This window comes from Erythrolamprus reginae, chromosome Z, assembly GCF_031021105.1.
Source record: "Erythrolamprus reginae isolate rEryReg1 chromosome Z, rEryReg1.hap1, whole genome shotgun sequence".
NCBI lineage: Eukaryota > Metazoa > Chordata > Lepidosauria > Squamata > Dipsadidae > Erythrolamprus > Erythrolamprus reginae.
The window spans coordinates 145,395,534-145,412,087 of NC_091963.1; the positions used below are offsets into that span (position 1 = coordinate 145,395,534).

The 16,554-nt window shown below is 35.7% G+C and overlaps 2 protein-coding genes across 2 annotated transcripts in view; one reads left to right on the forward strand and one right to left on the reverse strand.

Moving 5' to 3' along the window:
- Positions 1-16,554, forward strand: part of LOC139154299 (uncharacterized) — a 1,065,525-nt gene that overhangs the window by 290,717 nt on the left and 758,254 nt on the right. The gene's annotated exons all lie outside the window — the stretch shown is intronic.
- On the reverse strand, positions 955-8,572 carry LOC139153663 (vomeronasal type-2 receptor 26-like). The gene is made up of 6 exons (XM_070727895.1): positions 8,502-8,572; positions 7,449-7,740; positions 6,142-7,005; positions 2,436-2,663; positions 1,969-2,095; positions 955-1,853 (listed from the first exon to the last, which is right to left on the reverse strand). Exons 3-6 carry the CDS (start codon positions 6,940-6,942, stop codon positions 955-957), a joined length of 2,055 nt encoding a protein of 684 aa, XP_070583996.1. The 5' UTR covers positions 6,943-7,005; positions 7,449-7,740; positions 8,502-8,572.

The following is a 16,554-nucleotide window of genomic DNA, read 5'->3' on the forward strand; positions in this document are numbered from 1 at the left end:
CAATTGTATGTGGCAACTGAGAATTGAATAAATGGCTCCTGCTAAATTCGATTTGAACTTGACAGATATTGGATACACCAAACTTTGCTTATTTTGTATTTGGAGCATTGTCAAAGGGAACATATTGCAAAAGCTGTGCAGCATAGCATCCACTCTGGCATTCTCAGCTGCTGCTTCCGCTTCTAGATCAAATGTCATTCTATTATTTCCTGTTGCTCTCCCAGTAAAGAATTGTAGGAGTGGAGATAAATATCAGACAGAAAAAACAGGTCCACACATCAATTTATTGCTTAAAATCTATGCAGAGGAATATACTATAACAACAACAATAACAACAACAACAACAACAATAATAATCATAATAATAATTTATTAGATTGTATGCCGCCCCTCTCTGAAGATCATCCTTTTCTAAAATGCAGTTAAGCTTACAGAAATCACAAACTCAATACATGTTACATTTGAAGGAACACTAACAAACCCAGTGTCATTCTACTGGTATGATACTGTGTTAAATATGTTTTTTAAATGGAAATCAGCTTTTTACAGTATTTATGTAATGAATTAGGAATTCAGAGTATAAAAGCCATGAAATGTCTTGGAAACATTGAACTTATTTGAGCCAATATCTGAAATATCCTAACAAGGAATAAGCAAAGTAGATAACCAAAATCAAGTTCAATAGATGTGTTGAAAAGGAGAAAGCATCAGATTAAAGAATCTTGAAAAACGATGAAAATAAAGCAGCATGAGCACAGGTTTTGCAATGGGCAATCATAATAAACAATAATTTTAAAAAGGATCATAACCATCCTATACAAATCTTTCTTTGACAAAAATAATAACCTTGATGTTCCTATCACTTATAGGTTTCCTATGGATAATAGTCTTTCTGCTTGTTTTTTCCAGCCAGAAAGAAAGCTTGTTTCTGAGCCAGAAAAATCAAACAATGCATTAATTTATCTTTGTGAGTTTCTCCCTGTGGTTGAGGTCAGGCCTGAAAACAATGATGTAGCATTTTGGTAAGAATATGCATCCCAATAATGCAGCACTGGAGGACAAGATGGAAAAGATTTCCACGGCTATCATGGCTTTGCCTTTTGTGCTCAGATAGGCTGGAAAGAAGGACATCCACACACTGCAAAAGGCCAACATGCTGAAGGTAATGAACTTGGATTCGTTAAAGCTGTTGGGTAATTTACGGGCAAGGAAAGCCACAATATAGCTGGCAATGGCCAAGATACCCAGGTAGCCCAAGACACAGTAGAAGAAGAAAACTGACCCCTCATTGCACTGTGAAATCATTTCTTGGAGCTCTGAGTGCATGTCCAATTCAGGGAAAGGGGGAGATGATGACAACCAAATAATACAAATACATACTTGGAAGATGGAGCATGAAAGGACAATAGAAAAGCCCAATTTTTTCCCCACCCATTTTCTCATCTGAAATCCTGGTTTAGTGGCCATGAAAGCCACAACCACCGTGATGGTTTTGGCTAGTACAGTAGAAATGGCTACTGAGAAGGTGATGCCAAACATTGTTTGTCGAAGAAGGCACGTCCCTTTGCCAGGCTGACTGAGGAAGAACAAAGGGGAGAGAAAACAGAGCAGAAGAGAGGCCAGGAGAACGTAGGTTAAAGACAGGTTATTGGCTTTGACAATGGGGGTATCCCTGTACTTAATAAATGTTCCAAGTACCCAAGACGTCAAGAAGAAGAAAAAAAGAGCTACTGACGTTAAACCAATACCTAAAGTTTCTTCAAAAGTTAGAAAAACCAGTATTTTAAGTATACATTCTTTCTTTTCTTCATTTGGATACTGATCTTCTGAACACTCAAAGCAATCTTTCATATCTGGAAGAAACGTAGAGAAGTTTTATCATTTGCATTACCTCTTTAATTGTATGCATCAAATAGTTCATTAATTTTTGCTTAAGTCTAAGGAAAAGTGATAGAATTCCTACCATACCATTTTTATCTGAAATCTTCCCTCCTGGGCATGGAAAACAATCATAGCAGCAGAACTGAGCCCCCTCAATATCTTTCTTCCAGGATCCAGGGAAACAAGGTTCATTACATCTAGAAAAGGGAAGAACCTGGTGATAATCATAATGCATTTTAAAAATTGAGATACTTAAAACACTATAATTGTTATCATTTATATAGGGAAATAATTTTTGACTTCCCAAAAGAAAAGTAAATTAAGTAAATTTCATTAACAATTTTAAAAGATGTAGAAACTATGTTGAAGTAAAAGAGGAAAGTGTAAATAATTGAAGGGCAGGGAGTGTAAATAATTACAGAGGGTGACAATTTCATGGAAATATGGTCATTCTTGTGATTTCAAATAGAAATGCAAACCATAAGAAACTTATGTTCAATGTGGGAACATAAGGAATTAAATACAAGAATTGTATTAATACAAGCATTCAAAACCTGGTTAAAAGTTGGGTTCCAGAAAATCACATCTTCATCAATAAATAATTCCTTCCCTTTTGGAGCCTTTAGATCCAGGTTTCCAACTCTAACTCTCTGAAAAGATCTGTTTGGAAAAGTGATTATGTTGATGAGGTCATATCCACCTGTTGCTTCCCCTTTCTCATTCAGGAACACTCTCTCCCCAGCTGAATTGTTGAAAGAAATGCCTTGAAGAAATGAATGGAGCTACTTGAAAGGGAATAGAAGAGAGAGGGAATTGAAAGCAGTATAATAGAGATGAACAACATATTAAAATTTCATTCACTCATTCTTCATATTCCAATAACTATTATTAAATATGAATGCTTAGAAATTTTATAATCAATATTGCATGATAATGTACATGCCCACTCCATTATTTATTTGAAATTATTTCAAAAAAAGGTTGGAATCAACTGAAGAACACTGAAAAGTAGTCTTTTGGAATTATGTAAAGTCCTTTGGTTATGTTTTATGTTCACTACTTAAACAACATATCTAATCTTTCTTCACTGGTACAAGGTTATCTGAGAATCTGACTAATTTCTTTTAGCCAGATTTTAGAAACTGAAGGGCCAGCTACAGAGCAGAAAAACCCTTAGAATGTATATGGATCAACATAAAAGAAAAAAAAAAGAATGACATAATAACAGGAGAAACAGAAACAATGAACATCCTTTTTTAGCAATCAGCTAATGAACATATGCAGGAAACAAACTGCAATAATAATGAAAGATTTCAACCAAACAGGTATCAACTGAAAAATTAGCTCTGCACCAAGTGAGAAATCAAACAGATTCCTAACTAGCCTTCATGACAACTTTGTGTCCAAAAAGTGGAAGAGCAAACTAGAGGAATAGCCATACTGGATTTGATACTCACAAACAAAGAAGAAGTAATAGAAGGAATCGAAACTGCAGGAACACTGGGTGAGAGTAACCGTGTCATATGGAAATTCACCATAATGCAAGCATAAACATTTCAACACAATACCAAAATCCCAGATTTTTTAAAAAGCTGATTTCAAAAAACTAGAAAAAAACTAAGAGAGATCCCTTGGGTGAAAGTCCAAAAGGATAAAACTACTCAAAAACCTGGGAGACTCTGAAAAACATGATCAAAAAAGCCCAGTACAGCATAATTCCAATGAGAAAAAAAAACAAGAAATCCAAAAGGAAACCAGCATGACTACACAAATACCTCACTGACAAATTGAATGGAAAAATAAAAGACAAATACAAAAAATGGAAAGAGGGACACATAACCAAGGCAGAGTACCAACAGAATCTACCAAAACAAAAAAACCCAGGACAGCAAAATTCCAGAATGAACAAAGACTTGCAACAAAAGTTAAAGATAATAAAAAAATGTTTCTTCTAACACATAAACAAGAAGAAAAAAGCCAAGGAAACAGTTTGTCAACTAAAGAGAGAAGACAGCAAAGACGTAACCGACAACACAGACAAAGCAGAGCTACTTAACATGTTCTTTGCATCAGTCTTCACACAAAAAGAAAATACAGCTCAACTAATCAGCAACACAATTGCAAAAAACAGATTTGAAACAAAATGCAACATAAGCAAAAATACAGTAAGAGAGCACCTGTCTGAACTTAATGAATACAAATCAGCAGAACCAAATGGATTACACCCTAGAGTCCTAAAGGAACTAGTAGATGTAATTTCAGAGCCACTGAATATTTAAAAAATCCTGGAACACAGAGGAACTACCTGAAGACGGGAAACTGCTGATGTGGTCCCCATTACAAAAAAGGTAATTACTGACCAATCAGCTTAACATAAATACCTGGTAAAATACTGTACAAATGTACAACTGAAACCCTGTACAATGCTGTTTCTAATCTGGTACTGGATCAACTAGTAATTGACAACACTAGACTCAACAACTCCCTTGATCTCATCTTCTGCAACAGTTTAAACTTAATTGTCTTCTATATCTCTTTTATGCAACACAACATTGGAAAGTACTTAGGAAGGCACCTTGCTCAAGGAGAAGACCTTTAGACAACAATTTAGACAAAGAACTCTCCAATATCTTTATAAACCTCTCTAGTTATGTAGCACTTAGGATTTCTGAAAGCATGTTTTTACCCTAATTAATTGTTTTGTCATAATATTCTTATTTACATCTACAGTTTTTTCATACATGTTGATTCCACATATAGAAAATATTAATTGGATCCTAAATTAATGTATAACTGAACTCATATATGCAACCCTGCACAATGCTGTTACTAATGTGAGATTGGATCAACACTACACTCAACAACTGCCTTGATCTGATTTTCTGCAAAGATTTAAAATCAATTTATGGAGTATAAGTAAAAGAACCCTTTTCCAACAGTGTCCACTGCATGATTGACTTTTGTTACAATATTTGTCCTTAATACAATATTTGTCTTTAATACACAATTACAACTTTATAATATTACAATATTTGTACTTAATACACAATTATAACTTTTAAAAAGCCAACTATGATATATGTATTTATATACATATTGCCCCCACAATCCGGGTCCTCATTTTACCCATCCCGGAAGAATGGAAGGCTGAGTCAACCTTGAGCCGGTGATGAGATTTGAACCGCTGACCTCCAGATCTACAGTCAGCTTCAGTGGCCTACAGTACACACTCTACCTGCTGCGCCACCCCGGCTTGATTGGCAAAATCTGTTCACTAGCATTAATACTGCCAAAAAAAATTGCTCGAAGTCAAAAGACTCATTAAACTATATACCTCTAATAACCATCCAAACCAGAAAAAAACAAAATAGCCATAACAATAAAAAAAATTAAAAATGACTTCGGTGAAAAAACAATCCAATCCAAAAAAATATATCTTTGGTGAAAAAACAAAACTAGCTAAATTTAAAAGGCATTAAGAGTTGTTCACCTAATCTTGCATAGTGTCATCTCTAGTAATATTGAACTGCTAATCAGAGAATACAAAGCATTTGCTAGATCAGGTCTTGAATACAGTTCATCTGTTTTGGAATCCACCATACATATCGGACGTTAATACAATCTCTTTCTCTCTGTCCCCCTCTCTCTCCAGCAACGGCTTTCTCTCTCTCTCTCTCTCCAATTACAGGTAGTCCCCAGGTTACGTGGTCTCCAACTTACGACATTTCGTTGTTACGATGACCCGGAGACAGCAGCGGAGCTCGGTGGCTGCAGCAATGCAGCGCGGAGAAGGACCGTCTGTTGGTCCCTGCCACCGCCACTTCCATTCAAGTGAAGGGATCTCCGTGGTGGGTGGCGGTGGAGGCTTCAAAAACCAACAGCTGGTCCTTCTTGGCTCTGCATTGATGCAGCCTCTGCAGCCGCCCACCGCGGAGATCCCTTCACCCAAACGGAGGCGGCAGCTGCAGTGTCATACCTGTCAATGACTACTTCAGCTGCAACCACAACAATACGCAAGTACATAATAGGTGCAGATGATAAAATACTCGATAGAAGAAAGTATTCATAGCCATTTCATGTATTCAAAATAATGTTTATACTTATATCTGTTATCTAATACATGCTTACTGAAACAAACAATCAATCAAACAAACAAACAAACAAATAAATAATATGCATACTTTCCACAATCGTTCAGAAGATAATTCTACATCAAACTGTTCATTGAAATGAAAGAAGAATACAAGCCAACGAAAATACCTGCCAAGCCTGCAGATTTGGAAGATCAGATTTTTTGCCCCTCATAGTTCTCTTCCTATTGAAACCCAACATGTGTACAGCCTGCAAAGCATGAGCCACAGCATAAACAGCATTGTAGATGCTGTAGCTTTGGCCAGTCATTTCCATTTCAAATATAGATGCAGGAAGATCCTCCAATTTCATTTCCCCAGTACACCGCTTAACCTGCATTTTTTCTAAGTCTGGTTTTGGAAATGAACAATCAAATGATTGTTCCCAAACATTCTGCCGAAACCCATCTCTGTAGACTGAAAGTAGATTTATGGTCTGAAGAAATTGTCTGAAACCTACAACTGCTGTTGAATGAACACTGAAAGAAAAAGCTCCATTGAACATCTTGAGATCCGAACGGATTTGAACACCAGACAGTAGAAAATCAATTTGTGCAGTCATAATCCACACCTTTCTAAGTAATGCAGTTTCCTTGCTTTCAGGATCTGACACAAATGTGAGAAATCTTAGCCATATAATTGTCCAGGCTTCTCCATAGACAAGAAACACATTGGCTTTGCTATTCTTCATATTAATGAAAATATTGGAGATAATTTGATAAAATTCGTTGAATCTTTCCAAGTGGAGTTTTTCAGCAAGCCTTTTTATAAACTCTGAGCAGATTCCATTATCTAATAATAAGGGCTGCATTTTCTGTAAGAAATTTTCTCCATTGCTGTTATCAACAGAAAATATCCCAATCCATGTCCACCTGAAATGGCAAAGCAGTTGGATAATCCCATTGTATTGATGGTGTTCTTTGGGGACCATGAAATATAGTGGAGAGAGCTAACTGGTCTGAAATTCCTCTTGTGCTAGAGAGCCATATGTCAGCTAAAAGAATATGCAGTAGAATTATTTACAGTCTTTAGATTAAATTTAATACTCCTATCATTCTTTTCATATAAAATATATCCAAGGAATGTTTTCCCCCTAGTATTCTTTTAAGAATATAGTAACAATTTTGGGGACTAGAAGACCTCCAAGTTTGCTTCCAATCCCATTATTCTGAGGATGTTCTCATTGCCTATAAATATTCCAAACACATGCTAAATCAATTGTTTTAATAGAAGCCATTCATATCTTCCCTCAAATATTAATCCTTTATACTTACTTCCTATAACTGGAATTGTAGCTTCAGAAAAGAATACCAAGTAGTAGACCTTACCTCATACAAAACATCTGAAGAGAAAACAAAGCCTAATCTTTCTTGTCCATTAATTAATTATTCTGTTAACAAGATTAAGAATTTTCTGCTAAACCCCTTCATAACTTACTTGTGGAATCTTGAAGAATCCTGTAATTTCAGCTATATAAAATGATGTGACAAAATCCAATCCTCCAATAATAGCCATGAGATTTTTCTGGCTATCACATTTGTAGTTAGGGACAAATTTCTGGCATTTGAAAAGTAGATCCAGAGTAGTGCGATAGGTCATCCTTGAATTGCAGTAACTGTCATAGATGTGGAATCCAAGAGTGACATTAAGTAGGATCTGGGAGTCCTCATTTATCTCCTTCACAGCAAAAACCAAGGCAAGAATATGCTGGTAGAATTTGATTATTACACTGCAAATGATTTAAACATCCTAGTTGAAAGAGGAAGTTGGCAAATTCTCATAAGATGACATCATTTCTTTATGAAATAACAAATATTTCTTTCTCTGATGAAGATAGTAAAGTAATAGGTTTTCTAAAATTCTGAATTATTTATTGGTAGTTCAAATTCAATTTTTCAAATGATTTGCATGACTTACAGCAAATATCTGCTACAAGAAATAAAAATAATCCTTTTTTTCATGGAAACCCATTCATGGAACCTATACAGTGCTGGGTTGCTATTTTCCAGTTTGGTTCTACAAATCTGTAGCAGTAGCAAGCGAGGCTCTGTCCACCCCAGATGCTTCTGTGCATGCACAGAGATGTCACATGTGTGCATAGGAGTAAACCAGTAATGATGAGATTTAGTACCCATCACTGAACACATACCCTAACTTTTTTTTACCAAAATGAAATATGTACAATTCTGGAACGTTCCAATCATTTATTGAATGTATCTTTTGTTAAAAGTGACAATACAGATTTTAAAAAAAATAATATTACCTTACCCTTGCTAAACATTTTTCAAAAGATGTTTTACACCAAAGTTTCCTACATTTTATGACAAACCCTTCCCCCATAAGTAAAGAAAAAAATGTTCATTCTTCCTTAATTAAAAACATTTGAAAGGTAGAGTTAGATTAGATGTAAAGCTTACATTTATGCTGAGTACCTTTTACATGCAATTTTGGGGAAAGTGATAAAGACTAGAAAAAAGAAAAAAATCTTACTTTGATACGTCATAAGATGTTATATAAGGAAAGTCCTTAAAACCAATTTCATAAAGGTTGTAATAGATGTGGGATACTATCCCACCAATGATGAGATCGCCAGGTTGGTACCACTCATGTGGAACAAAGAAAGTGTCACTTGCAGGGCAGCCTAGAGACTCTATTTGCTTCACCAATAATAGTAGGAGGAAAAACATCTTCAGTCTTGAAAATGCTCTACTCCATCCTCTCCTATCGTACCCCGGAGGGAAGTTTGTATTATTCCAATAGTTAATCCTATTAAATCAAAGTTTCTATCCGAGAATACACCTACTCAGAAAATCCACCATTTTCTATTTGGAGATCCATGAGAGTGAAAATGTGTGTCTTAATATAATCAGGGTTTGAAAAGATATTCTGGCAGGAAATAAGAAGGAGAGATCCACCAGAGTGCAAATTCATATCCTGAATATCACAAGAATTTGAACAGATATTCTGGCAAAAAATAACAGAGGGTAGAAATCTGAAGCAATGAATCTGACAGAGACATTATTACCCATTATACTAAAGTACCTGTGGTTCAAAGCCACTTTAAAGCTGAACAGATACCTAGATTGTTATTGAATTTAAATACCCTTCTGTGTAACCTTTGATTTTTGGCTTAGCTAAGAAAGTATTGTGTTTCCTTTAGGAGATAATTATTTGTTTTGATGAGATGATTAGTAGCTGTTGGTTCATCTATTTTTTCTTTAAATGAGCAATTGCCAATGAAAGTAATAGAAGTGATGGCTTCTGGCAAAGATGGCAAACTGGCAATATGCTCAGGGAGAGATCTCAGGGGCTCCCTGAAGAGTGTTTCTCTGGACTGAAACTTTTTCAACTTAAGAACTGGAGGAACTGGTATTCCTTTAATTTATATAATTCTCCTGGATTTGCAAGAATCCTAGAAGCATCCCTTAAGATCTTCCATAAAGCAACAATTTGCAAATAGTTTGAAGCTTTGCTTTGAAGCAGCCAGTATTCCAACAGCTGGAGGGGTGGGGATGCAATCATTCCATTGTTGAAAAAGCAGCCATTTTGGAATTCATTTTTCAAATGTACTGTCACATCCAGCAGGGCCATGTGACCAGGGAGGCATCTGCTGATTGGCTATGTGCCGGCTTCTGCAAAAGTGGAAGATTGCCAGCCTGGGATTGGTTAAGGCATTGTCAGCTGGCATATAAAAGAGATGTTAATGCTGAAGGTTACTGCTCTCTCTCTCTTGCTGTCTCAGATGTTAGCAAGGACTTGTTAGCTGAGGCTAAAGTCCTAAATAAAAATAGTTGAACTGTTTCTGAGCCGATCCTCAACCATTAAGCACTTCATAAGCAAACTTATCACTAGCAATGAAGGTGGGATGCAGGCAAATTGAGAATAAAAGTCACTGCTGAAGCACTGAGGATTTTTTTTTCCATTAAGGCAATGAGAGGTCACAATAGTGATCCAACCACAGACTCACCTCTGCATTGCCAGCATGACCACCCTTTTGATGTTTTCTCAATTTAATCAAAAGACTGGTTTCTGGCATTCATTTCTACATAGATTTGACTGTTTCTTAGCTGCCAACTATTTCAAAGGGTTATCTGGGGATTGCAAATTGATTGTATTTGTTGAGATTTGTTCCTGACTGGAGGAGCTAATCAGAATATGGTTAGTTGATGAATTTTGTCTGTTCTGCCAATTAAAGTGAAGCATGTCCAGAAACTGAGGAAGAAGAAGGGCATTGTTTAGCCAGTTCCAGGTGTACTTTGTTGTGAAACAACATGAAGTCTGTGAAGGAACATGTAGTATTGTAGAAATCTTTTGTTATGATTATAAAAGTTTATTTGAATCAACAAAATACAGTCATTTGTGAAGCTTCTGATTTATTTTGCTATGCATATTCTGACAGATTCTAAAAACCTATACATATTAAGAAACAGACATCCACATTCATCCTAATTACTCTACATTTATGGGCTGGGGGTATTAAAAGTTCTTAGTACCCCCTGTGTTTTCAGGGCTTTGCAAAAGACTAGGAGGGTGGGGGTGGTTTGAATCTCTGGGGGGAGTTGATTCCAGAGGGCCAGGGCTGACACATAAAGGCTGTGGATCGAGTATTGAGGAGGATGCCCAAGTTTCAGACACTTTCTGAGGGGGCCAGAAGCTCCTCCCCCAGGGTGATGGACAGATAGATGGAATTGTCCTTGGGAGGCAGGACCCACAGTCACTCCGTCTTGCTCGAGACTGTTGACACACATCCAGACCTTATGAAATTGAGTTTGACACCATTGCTTTAACATATTCTAAATAATATTATTTATTTTACTACAATTAGAAACATTTCAAAAACAGGAAAGTTATAGGTTAAAAAATGAAGCTACATTTTTGCTGAAACACCTTTTACTCATATAAGAAATTTGGGGGGGAATTGGCAAAGATTACAAAAAGAAAAATATCTCACCTTTTACAATGGGATGTCATAAAGTTTTATACAAGAGTTATTCCGTGTGAAGTGGACCAACTTTAAAAATCATCCCCACCTTACCATCTTAGATTTTGATGAAATTTGGCATATAGTTTCTTTATGATATAAAACTATGTTGTGCAAAATTGTAGTTCAAAAGACTAAAAATTGGGAGTTCTAGGAGACCTCAAATAAAGTTTTCAAATACTGAGTCGGCAAAAATGACATTTTGGGCCAACTTCTAGAAGCTGTAAATGTGGCAGTTTCAGTATTATGTTGGAGATATTTGGAGAACCTGCACACCTTGTAAGGATTTATAAACTGGCAAACCCCCATATACCTAGTCCTCTTACTTTTTCCATGGCTCAGGCTGAAACTGCAAAAATCCTGAAAAATGAATTTACAGCAATCTTCAGGCTGCTGTAGTTTCAAAACTACTTGACCTTCCAGGCTGATTTTTGTCAGGTATACTAGGTACATGGCTGCAATGAGGACTTCAAATTTTCAGCACTTTCTTTCAAGTTATTGAAAAAATATAAGAGTTCAAAATTGGTACTTAATGGGTTTTTGCCAAATTCTGTCTATCTTTGATGCCCTGTTTGATTTGGTGGGAATCCTCTTCAATTTAGCACCATCAGAAAGAGAAGATTCTTTTCTTTAAGAATATATTGTTTTAATTTTGGAGTCTCTTCATATAAGGATTGAAAAAAAATCTCCTCAACTGTTTGCGGGCAACCTGTGATTCCTGCACTGCATGCACCCTTGATTCAAGTGCAGTAAAAGTGATTCTTTTTTCAGTAAACAGCATTTTTTAAAAGATGTTATAAGACAGTGTTCAAAAATATTAAAAAGCAGGAATGTTTGTTAGGAAATGGAAGGGTGAAGCCAGGTTTCAAATAAGGCTCCAAAAAAGTGGGGATTTTGTCAGTATTGTTGCAAGATAGAGAAAACAGGCCATTGGTGTTTCTAATGGCTGTATAAGTCAATTAGTGCTTTAAAACATGCATTGGTCCATGGTGGCTCATTGCCAAGAGGTCATTCCTGACAGCCAGGTATATCCAGCCACAAGTGGGGCACTTGGCACATGTTCCAAAATCTGAAGTTGGGCATTTTACACGAGGTTCCCAAGCCTCTTTTTGGTCCCTGTGTCTAGGTTCCCAAGCCTAAAGGAGGTGCCTTAATGGTTCCCAAGCTGTAGTAAAATATCAGTGCTGCAGAGACAAGAATTTTTCACTGATAATTTTAACTTGTTTTTACTGGTAATTTATACTGTCGTCCAAGTGCTGGTACTGGAAGAACTGCTAGAATATGCAGGAATATCTTCTGACTTACAAAGCTTGGCAACAAATGAGGAAGAATCATTTGACACTCTACTTAATAAAATTTGGTTCAAGTCAATTGGAATAAACTGGTGATTTTCATGAGTTCCAGCAACTGTGGAAGCTTTACTGAATCATTTCTCTTGCATAGATCATGAAGATTCAATTTCATCATTGGAAACAAAAATGAACTTGATTTTATTTATTTTTTGTTCACAAAGTTCAAACAAGCCTTTTGCTATGAAAATTTGGCGCTTTTTTTAGGTCGTTGCAAACTAGCCTGAGCTGCTAGTTGCTTTACTGACTCTTTTATCTTGCACAGATTGGCCTAGCAGAAGAGATTCCTGTTGGATTCCTAAACAGCATATTCTAGCAGTTCTTCCAGTACCAGCAACTACAGCACTTAGACAACAGTATAAATTACCAAAAAATCCAGCTAAAATTATCAGTGAAAAATTGAACAGATATTCTCTGCAGCACCGATGTTTTACTATGGCTTGAGAACCATTAAGATATCTCCTTTAGGTTTGGGAACCTAGGCAAAGACATCCAAAAGAGGCTTGGGAACCTCATGTAAGATGCCCACCTTCAGGCTTGGGAACTTGTGCCAAGTGCCCCACCTGTGGCTGGACATGCCTGGCTATCATGTCTAGGCTTCATGTTCTGGGGAGTACAGAGCATGATACTATGGTCTCTCAAGATTGATGGATGCCAATGCCACAAACATACTTTTTATGGCATGGAAATGACATTTACAAGCATTTACAAACTGGATGGAATGAGATCATTGTACATTTTACATCTTTCAAATCTGCACTTGCCATTGCAGATGTGTTTCATTTTATTACTTTATCTTATATTTTATTTTGTTTTATTATTTCATTTCTTTTCACATCAGTATTTTATTTCTTTTCATTATTTATTACTTCATTTTTTTTACAATATATACATTGTTAAAAAAGGAAGCAAACATATCAAATAAACTGTCCTTATTTTTTCCACACAGCAACAACCCTGTGAAGAACACTGGTTTGAGAAACAGTGTTTGGTCCAAAGTTACCCACCTGGCTTTCATGGCCAAGGAAGGACTTGAACTGATGACCTCTCTTTCTATCTACCACAGTTTCTTACCCAGTAGACTGGGCTAAAATCTTTTTAAATATAGAGCCAGGGTGGTGCAGCAGGTAGAGTTCTGTACTGCAGGCCACTGAAGCTGACTAGATCTGTAGGTCAGTGGTTCAAATCTCATCATCGGCTCAAGGTTAACTTAGCCTTCCATCCTTCCAGGGTGGGTAAAATGAGGGCCCAGATTGTGGGGGCAATATGCTGGCTCTGTTAAAAAGTGCTATTCCTAACATGTTGTATGCTGCCCTGAGTCTAAGGAGAAGGGCGGCATAAAAATAAATAAATAAATAAATAAATAAATACATACATACATACATACATACATACATACATACATACATACATACATACATAAATATAGAAATTATAGAGAAACCTCAATAAAAGAAAGAGTATGAATTGCAAAGGCACCAATATAAGGTTCTTACCCTGAAATTGAATAGAAACCAACTTTGATATTTTAATTTGGGAAGTAAGAAAGAATACATGATGTACTTCATGGCTTATGGTCAGACTATCTTCAAGACCGCCTTCCACCATGAGAGCTGAAAATTTTAAGAATTAAAACCCTGCTGTTCTGTTCGGGTCGTATGTGACCCGAAGCCAAGTTTGAGTCCCTGTAAAAAATTTTCCCTGCATATCTGAAACTTGAAATTTCATGTAGTTTCATCATTTCAGGGGTTCTCTCTATGAGAATTTTTTTTGGGGGGTGGGGGGCTTAGTTTTTGCTGGGCAAAAAAAGTTACAAATCTTATGTTCCTGGGTCACCCTGACCCGGACCGAAAACTCTTCATTTGCAGTGCTTATGTTTGGTCTTTTTGAAAGCTTTTTTCACTTGGAAAGTAGTCTGAACATTTCTGCACACAATGATATGAAAATTGAAATGAAAAAAGTAAATCTTATTGGTTTATTTTGCGGATATAATGCACGCCCCCCCCGTTTTTGTGAAAAAAATTTCAATTTATGGATAGTTTTGCTTGCAAAATGCATTCTATTTTACTAAAGTTGGTGTGGGATTGGTAGCTTGAACATTTATGAATATAAGAAAAATATAAAGGAACTGAAAAAAATGATTCTTATTGGTTTTTTAACATCAGAAATAAGGCCTCCCCCCCCCCCTGGCTGCTTGCAACCATTTTCACTTTTTATTTTTTTATGCTCTAAATCCGAAATATTCTTTAAAATCTTAGGCATTCATTTACTCAATTTAACAATGCTGATCATCAAAAAATATTTTTGGGGTGGTGGCTAATTGTTTTCTGGGCAAAAAAAAATCATAACTTTGAATCTGTTTCTGTTCGTATGTGACCGGACCAAAAATATTTTTTTTAGGTACTTGAATTTGATCTTTTTGAAAACTTTTTCAACTGGAAAACTAGTTGGAACATTTATGAACATAATGATATGAAAATTGAACTGGAAAAATTGAGACTTATATTTTTATTTTGATCAAAAAGCCCCTCCCCCCATCCTTTTTTAATTTCGTGTCAATTTCTATTTTTTAAGGCTACAAATCCCTAAGGAATTTTCCCCCAAAAGGTTTGATATACTAAATTGAACATTTCTGAATATAAGAAAAATATAAATGAACTGAAAAAAATGGTTCTTATTGGTTTATTTTTGCCACAAAAGGGCCACCCCCCCTCGGCCTTGCTGTGTGCCATTATTGTCACTGTTTATACATATTTGTCTAGAAATATTTGGAATATCCTTTTGAAAATCAACCACATTGTAGCCAGAGAACTAATTTTATGAAACAAATCCATTTTACTAAAAAAAAGTATGTAAGTTTGAAATTAACAGCATAATTTTTATATAAATTGAAATAATTGAGGCATACTTTATGTGCAAAATAAACCAATATGCATCAATTTTTCCAGTTCAATTTTCATATCATTATGTTCAGAAATGTTCAAGCTACCAATCCCACACCAACTTTAGTAAAATAGAATGTATTTTGCTAGCAAAACTATCCATAAAGTGAAGACTATTTTAAAAAAACGGGGGGGGGCGTGCATTTCATCAACAAAATAAACCAATATGCATCAATTTTTCTAGTTCAATTTTCATATCATTATGTTCAGAAATGTTCAAGCTACCAATCCCATACCAACTTTAGTAAAATAGAATGCATTTTGCAAGCAAAACTATCCATAAATTGAAAACAATTTCACAAAAACAGGGGGGGCGTGCATTATATCCGCAAAATAAACCAATAAGATTTACTTTTTTCATTTCAATTTTCATATCATTGTGTGCAGAAATGTTCAGACTACTTTCCAAGTGAAAAAAGCTTTCAAAAAGACCAAACATAAGCACTGCAAATGAAGATTTTTCGGTCCGGGTCAGGGTGACCCGGGAACATAAGATTTGTTACTTTTCTTAAACAGAAAGCAGGGTAAAATTTTCTATATAAAAATGTGTGACTATGGTCAGCAAGAATAGATTATTTGTAATTCTTTGTGTCCCATCTTAACAGACAGGAAACCAAAAATACCTGCACGTAGCTTGTTATAATTAGAGTAGGGCAGATGATTCAACTGGTTTACAGTGACCTTTTTTTGTTTCTAGAATAGGGTATGATGATGGATTGAAAGTGTTATAATTAGTACAGGGAAGATAATTACACTGGCCATACAGTGACTTTTTTCTCTCTCTTTGTAGAATAGGGTAGGATGATGATAGTGGATTGAAAGTGTTACGGATTGAAAGCTTTATAACAAGAACAGGGTATGATGAATGTATGGAGTGTTTAATTTTGTTTTTATTCTCCCTTTTTCTTATCTTTTTCCTTATTTTTTTTCTTATTTTTCTCTGCTATTTTCTAATTTTCTTTAATCTTTATTACTATTCTGTATTTCTATTCATGAAAGGGAATTATTTTTAATTAGGTTCTTTTTTAATTTGGTTTATTAATTTGGCGATATTTGAGATATACTATATGGTGGGTTCTCATCCTTGCCTTTTCCTTCTATGACTGTTCATTCTACAGCTTATATTGTCTCCTGATGAGCATGTTTTACCTAGGGATGGACTGCAGTGATTCCTGATTTACAATTACCACGTTGAGTCTGTTTTCCTTCGGCATTCCTTGTAACTGGGGAAGGAGGGCGGAAGTGTCCCCAGTATTTAAACAAACAGACTC